The following is a 7,261-nucleotide window of genomic DNA, read 5'->3' as shown; positions in this document are numbered from 1 at the left end:
GAGAAGGGAAAGAGGCGCAGACAACATGGAGCAAGGCCTGGAGGAGTATTTGAAACGTTTGTAAGCAGATTCTGGAGACATGGGACACATGCATACCTAAATTGTCATTAAAAATATGGAGAACAACCTAGTGAGGAGCTGCAGTAACCCTGGCATAGGGTTTGGGGCATTCTCACTTCTGGGAAAAAGGGATTGAGAACAGATTCCCTGTTAATGTCTTTTCAGCTGGGATGGCTCTGGGGTCTAAAAAAATCTGCTTTCTGTTAGGAAAAACTATAAAATGTTCAACAAAAGATGAAAAACATGCCTTTCATTGGCATAAAATCAGGAGATTTCCTTGCAAGAGGGTGTATTGAAAATTCCCTAGAAAGCAGAATACAGAAAGAATAACTGCCACTGGCAGCAAACTCCAACCCTCAGCAAATACATGTGTTACAAATCTAACAAAACAAACAGCACTCAAAGCCTTGCATGTGTGTACAAGCCAGGTTTAATAATTTTTCTTAACCTTGGGATTGGGCCTTAAATTATATATAATTAGTGAAGGCCTTTCTTGCTTCTATTTCCCACTTTAGTTCTTGAGATTTGGTGTCTATTGAATCCTGTTTTAGAGCTTTTTCTAAACCCAAGACTGAGAATTTTCTTAACAATGCAATAAAAATAACTTCATAGTGTTACAAGGAAACATTAAAGACTTTTTTGTGTGTGTGCTTCTCTTTCCCTTAAAAAAAAAAAATACAGACATTGTTTCTTTAAAAGGCTCCATCTGCAAATCCCATTAGATGTGCATATAAGGTTTCAGATGATTAATAGCTGCCTGCTTTGCTTTGGTTGGAGGGGCTGAGGGTATGTGTGTTAACCCCTCCTTCCCTCGCTCACATTTCACTTCACAAACTTGTCACTGTCTCCCCAGCCCAGTGTTTAAAAAGTGTTTCACTCATGCCCAGCACTTCGCAAGGAAGCAGCTCATGGCAATCCCCGCCTAAATCTGCTTGGCAATGAAGACCTTCAGAACCAGAGTTCCTAAAGCAGCAAACCTGCCGCAGCATCACCAGCAAACTGCTGCTTAGGGAGGAGATTTCTGTAACATCTGGAAGAGTTTCCCTCTGCTCCTCCGGTGCTTTTGGAGGCTGAGCTGTCAGCAGGCAGGAGCCCTGAGGTGTGGGCAGGACTGGGAGCAGATGGATCCCAGCAGCAGCAGCTGCATGAGCAGCCCACAGCCTCCCCCGCTGCTCTGGGGCTGTGTGAGGAGCTCCCAGCCCGAGCTGAGCTCGGCTCCAGGGCTCAGCCACTACCCAGCAGCACCCTTCTCCTTCCAGCAAAAAGCAGATTTTGCTGCTTACCCTGATTTCTCAGCCTCCTGCCTGGTGCCAGCTGCCCACAGCTTCCCCCAGGAGCAGCACCCCTCGTTCCAGCACCCCTCGTGGCACCTGGCAGCGCCTGAGGCCACCAGAGGAGCAAACCCAGGGCTGGCCTTGGCTTCTGGAGAGTCAGAGGGCAGCAGCGCCAGCCTGGTGAGCGTGGCTGTGGATGAGGATGATGAGGCACCAGCAAATCCTACAAGTGACTCTGAGAAAAAGCCATCCAGAAGGAAAAAGGAAAGCTCAGGTAGGTGATGTGAAATCAGGGTTGTGGGACAGTGCTGTTTTAGGTGCTTGATTGGCCCTTACAGTTCTCTCCAGGCTGGCTCATTTAGCTTGGGGAGTGGTGCACTTCACTCAGGTGTAATTTCTTATAACCACCCTTTTCACCACTTTTACAACATAACAACCAGACTAACAGTACACGCTTAACAATTATCGACTATTTTACAACACTTTCTAACCTATTTTTAACATCTGGGAGTGCAGGATGACAGCGAGAGCTCCCTGAGGAGATCAGGGCCCGAGCGGTTTGAGAGCAGGAATTCCGAGCAGAAACGAGAACACCTGGTGAGACTGGGACCTAAGAAAGCAAGCTGCTGGGCAAAACATTTCATAATATTGACTGGGGAAACTTTAGACAGTAACAGGGCTGTCTAAACTGGTCTAACATGACTAACTTACTGTCTTATTCTTTTTCTGGTCTTTGTATTTTATTTTACTCCTGCAGATCTTGGGAACTGAGCTAGGCATTTTACTCACCAGCACAATTTGCTGGAACTGAGCAGGAGTCCCATGGCATGTACACACACAGAACTCCACTAGGATGTGGAGTTACAGAGTTTTACATTCACACCTGCCATTTGTCTGAGCAAAAGAATGGCAGAAAGCAAAGATCCCTCACTTTGAGCTGCCTGTGGTAGTAGGGAATGTCATACTAGGGATTTGACATCTCAGTTGTGGTCAAGAGTACAAGAGGCAAAGTCTTCCTTTAAATATAAATTCTGTTTGGGGTCCCTAAATGTTAAATATTTTAACCTCAGAACAGGAGGTTCTAAAAGTTTGCCCATCAGGACAATGTCCAGCAGGGCAGAAAATGTTCATGGTTTTCATGGTGTCACCCTAGCTGGCAAAGCACATTCTATAGTGTAAAAACCAATAATCTCATAGTTATAAAAACTCTAAGTTGCTGATATCTCAGATCCAAATCAGTGAAATATGCATTAAATTGTTTTTACTTAGGAGGTTGTTAAAATTTAAGATACTTCTATTCATTAAAATACCATAATATTCACTTAAAAGCTACACTGTGCTTTTTCCCACAGCCCTGCTACCAAGTGGAGAGTATTTTCCTGTAGCCTCATTTCACAGGCAGAGAATGCAGGGATAAAAATATTAATTGATTGATTGATTGATTTCTAGGTTTTGCAGACATTTGTAGAATTTAAGTTCATTTATACTGAAAAAGCATATTTAGGCAAAATTTTCCCAAATACAAAGAAGTTTAAAAATAATAATAATTTAAAAGGTGAACACCACTTTCATTTAAACATCAGCTAGTCGTAGGTAAACAGCAGATTTCAGCTTCCTCACATTATCTTTATCATTAAAGAGACTGATTCCAAAGCACATCTCCCTGTTTTAAACAGAAGAAAAACTTTTCTTTTTTCTCTCTTATTAGCACTCTTCACACTTTCTTTTCATCTTTTCTGCTGTCCCCTGCTCTCTTCCTTGCAGGGAGCTGTAAGCAATGACATCCCTGAGAGCTCTGAGCTTCCACCTACCAGTGACCACTGAGGCAAGGGGAGAGGCAGCTGCTAAATTAAACACAGAATTGAAGCTGCTTGGGATCCTGGAAGGAGACACATTCAAACATATTTTATTTTATTTTATTTTATTTTATTTTATTTTATTTTATTTTATTTTATTTATTTTCCTTTCCTGAATTTCCTTTCCTTTTCTTTCCTTGAATTTCCTTTCCTGAATTTCCTTGAACTTCCCTTGCTCTCCTTTCTTCTTTTTCAACTGGCAGTACAGTAGGAAAACCTGCCCAAGACGATTTGTCCTTTCACACATTTGTCATTTCTCACATTCTGTTGTCAAAACTGAAGCAGCTGGGCCACATTTCCACCTCTGGAATCTCCCAGAACCTCAAGCCATGGATTAGGATTATTTCTCTTGACAATACCGTGTGGCACACAGTGTGGATGAGAGGTTCCAAGCTACACACCATAATATCCAAATATTCATTTAAAATTATTCCCACTGTGAAAACTGCCCCTTGGAAAGGGAGTTCTTCCCACAGGGCTGTGAGGAGCTCCCAGGTACTTTGCATTGGTTATAGTTTATTTTCTCTCTCTGTTCAGAGGTTAGGTGATTACCACAAGCTGTCCCACCTCTGTCCTCTCCAAATCAACATGCTGAGCTCAAGGGGGCACAAAGAAACATCTTAAATCTTCCACTGAGCACTTCAAGGAGTTTTTTAGATCTCTGCCACTGCCACATGTTCATCCACACCAGCATAACCCCAAATCACAGCAGTGTGCTTGCCTCCTAGAGACCCAGATCTCCAGCAATAAGGCAGAAAGCAGCAGCAGATCACGGAAGGAAAGGACAGCATTCACCAAGGAGCAGCTGAGGGAGCTGGAAGCTGAATTTGCCCACCACAACTACTTGACAAGGCTCAGGAGATACGAGATAGCTGTGAACCTGGATCTCACCGAAAGACAAGTACTTCCCAAACCCTCCCCAGCTCCTCTTTCCTCCCCCACAACTTCTCCCTAATGCTAAAAATCAGATTATGTTACTCAAGGGTCTGCTTTTGCAGTGGCACAGAGGTATTTTAAAACCAAGCCTCCACATTCTTTCAAACACCTTTTTTGTGGTGGTGCTCTCAGGGGTCCCAGGATGAGGGAAGAGATGAGAATCTTGACTCCATGTTTCAGAAGGCTGATTTATTATTTTATGATATATATTATATCAAACGAAAATGATATATTAAAACTATACTACAAGAATAGAAGTAAGGATTTCATCAGAAGGCTAGCAAGGAAAATAATGGAATGATGATAAAATCTTGTGACTGCTCACAGCCTCGACACAGGTGGCTGTCATTGGTCATCAAGTAAGAACAATTTCACATGCTGGGTAAACAATTCTCCAAATCACATTCCAAAGCAGCAAAACATGGGGAAGCTGAAGTTTCTCAGCTTCTCAGGAGAAAAGATCCTAATGAAAGGATTTTTCATAAAATATGTCTGTGACACCTTCATTGCATATTTCTGTAAGTAGTTAATATTTTAATTATGTTTCTCTCAGCTAAAGATAGCCCTGGTAATAACTGGTCTCTGCTGAGTTCTTGTTTACCACCATTCATTGGTGCCTATTGATATATCAAGGTTTACATGTGGAATATGGATATCACCTTTAACTAAAGGAAATTGTTGGAATTAATGTTTGATATGTGCATTCTTCCTGGGTCAGGTGGTATTTTGAGGTGGATTTTTTTTTTCTTTTTATAAGGAAAGACAATTGTACAAAGTTTTGTGGAGAGAGGTATTTCTGTTCTCTCATTGTCATCTCAGTCCAGGTTTCCTTATCAATGCTAAGTGGACAGCAGAAGAATTGTGTAATTATATGAGGCAAATTAAAATTCCTGAAGCATTAGATTGGAAGGCCTAGATGTTAAAAATACATGAGAGGCACTGTGCCTTGTTTGACATGAAGATTCCAGGCAAAGCCCTTGTACTACCCTTGAGGGTTTCAGAGGAACATCTGTGTGGAGCATTTTAGAAATAACTGTTGCAGTCTGTATTAGAGAGATGGATTAGTCAAACTCTGTTCACCTTTTCTTCTAGAATTCCACAAACCATCTCTCTACACACATATGCTTTATACAGCTCAGGCTGAGGCAACAAGTAATTATTTTCTCTTTATCACCCAGGTCAAAGTGTGGTTTCAGAACAGAAGAATGAAGTGGAAACGTGTTAAAGGTGGGCAAGCAGTGCCCTCACAGGAACATGACACAGAGGATGTGGACTCTGCTGCCTCCCCCAGCTCTGAGTAATCCCTGCAGCAATGGGAGACGAGTTTGGAGAAAATAATTGGTTGGAATGTGGGTGCAAACTGCTTAAAATCAGCTACACAATGAGGTTACAGAGGCAATTAAAGAGCACAAGGGGAAAAAACGCCAAAGGACAGCATGGTTTTGATTTTTGTCTCTCAAACTGTCTTACTACCACAGATGGTTCTATAGAAAAAAACAAACAACAACAAACACTGAATACAAAACAGGAATAATATTGTAGAGACTCTCAAACATCCATAAAATGCAGATTTTTAATCAGAATATGCAGGTCTGTCCTCATCCAGGCTTCCCCTGGTCACACCTATTCAGTCTGCATTTGGACTTGATAATGCACATTTTCCCTGTGCCCTGCTTGGAGAGAAATAAATACTTTTATAGTCACTGATTTTTCTTGCAAAATGAGTTGGACACCTGTATGAATAGACAATAAGATTACAAAATAAAATGTGAGACTAAAAATAGATTTACACAGAAGTCTGCTCACCAGTTTCAGAAGAGAGTCCAAGAAGGTCAGTGCCTTGTGGATGGCAGCAATTTGCAGTGGGAGATTTCTTCCAAGCTTACTGTAAATCCTGAAATTAAATTGCTAGATCTCAGTTTCAGGTATTTTTTCAAAGCAGTCATTACCGAATGTCCCAGCAGGCACAGCAGGGATTGAACTCTCAACACAACAGCTAAAATATCCCCATTTTGGTTTCAAGTTTTCCAATAAACTGCCACAGCACCACCAGAAGTTTTAAGAACACTTAAGAACATTCCCACTTTAAATTATCCCCACTTTCAACCAAAATTTATGGCGTATCAAATTATGATGATTTAGAAAAGCATAAAGCCTGCTCCCATTTCTTATATCCTTTTGTTTCATCTCTAATGCCATATTTTAAGCAGAATTTCACACTAGTGTACCACATTATGACCCTTGAGAATACTGAAACTTTGGTTTAAATATTTCAAAGGTAACCATTATTTGCAGCTCCAGCCTTTCACCTTACTCTGATGCTGTTGTGGTTGCATGTGAACTGTAGATATGGTGGGTACAAATTTGTATATTTGGATTATATGTTTATAAAGCTGTTAGTGGTAATTCCACTTGTAAAAGACCTCAAAATTGATAAATATCATTTTTTAAAAAAACAAGGATGCTGTATTCTTTTCAAACAGCTGCTTACTGTATCTACTAAGAAAAAACATACATTACATTCCTTCTCAACATTTCCGAGCTCTGATGGATGAAAAAAATCAACAATTTAGAGTAAATATTTGTGCAAAACCGATTTTTAAAAAATAATTATTTTTTAAAATAAATTATTTAAAGTGAAAGAAACTTGAGCAGTTTGAGCAGCACTGAGGAAGTGAATTAGGTTGGTGTCTGGTTTCCCATACTGCAGTTATTTTTATTATTTCCCATACTTGCTCTTATTGACTTTATCAAAAAACAGCAGTTACATAAAACAAAATGCCAACATTCCTCTGCCCCTGAAAAAAAAAAGAAAATAAGAAAAGAGCATCAGGGATGTCTCACATAGGGCCTCATGTAAATTCTGTGGAAATAATAACTACTATATAATCAGTTATAGCATTTAGGGCTATGCATGTTCTCTCTCTGGGCTAGACCTACCCCTGTCTCTTCAGATCTTTATGATAAGGAAAAATTACTGTCAATTATCTTCCTTGTAGTAGATATTTAAATGGAAGGTGGTTCAGACAGGGATTTATGGTCAGATCCCAGTTTCTGCAGCACTGAGAAGGGTGGACAGTGGCAGAATATAATTCTTTTTGTTAAAAAACTCAATGTTAGAAACAGGACAATAAT

At 40.5% G+C, this 7,261-nt stretch overlaps 1 protein-coding gene across 1 annotated transcript; it reads left to right on the top strand.

Annotated features, from left to right (window-relative positions):
• The first annotated feature begins 1,181 nt into the window (after positions 1-1,181).
• MEOX1 (mesenchyme homeobox 1) lies at positions 1,182-6,879 on the top strand. Its single transcript, XM_059489282.1, has 3 exons — positions 1,182-1,608; positions 3,919-4,091; positions 5,305-6,879. The coding sequence occupies exons 1-3, from the start codon at positions 1,182-1,184 to the stop codon at positions 5,425-5,427; spliced, it is 723 nt and encodes a 240-aa protein (XP_059345265.1). The 3' UTR covers positions 5,428-6,879.
• The last annotated feature ends 382 nt before the right edge of the window (positions 6,880-7,261 follow it).

The sequence above is a fragment of the Ammospiza nelsoni genome, chromosome 26, assembly GCF_027579445.1.
Source record: "Ammospiza nelsoni isolate bAmmNel1 chromosome 26, bAmmNel1.pri, whole genome shotgun sequence".
NCBI classification, from domain to species: Eukaryota; Metazoa; Chordata; class Aves; order Passeriformes; family Passerellidae; genus Ammospiza; species Ammospiza nelsoni.
Note: the sequence above shows the minus strand (reverse complement) of the source record. Positions and strands in the feature narration are given on the sequence as shown.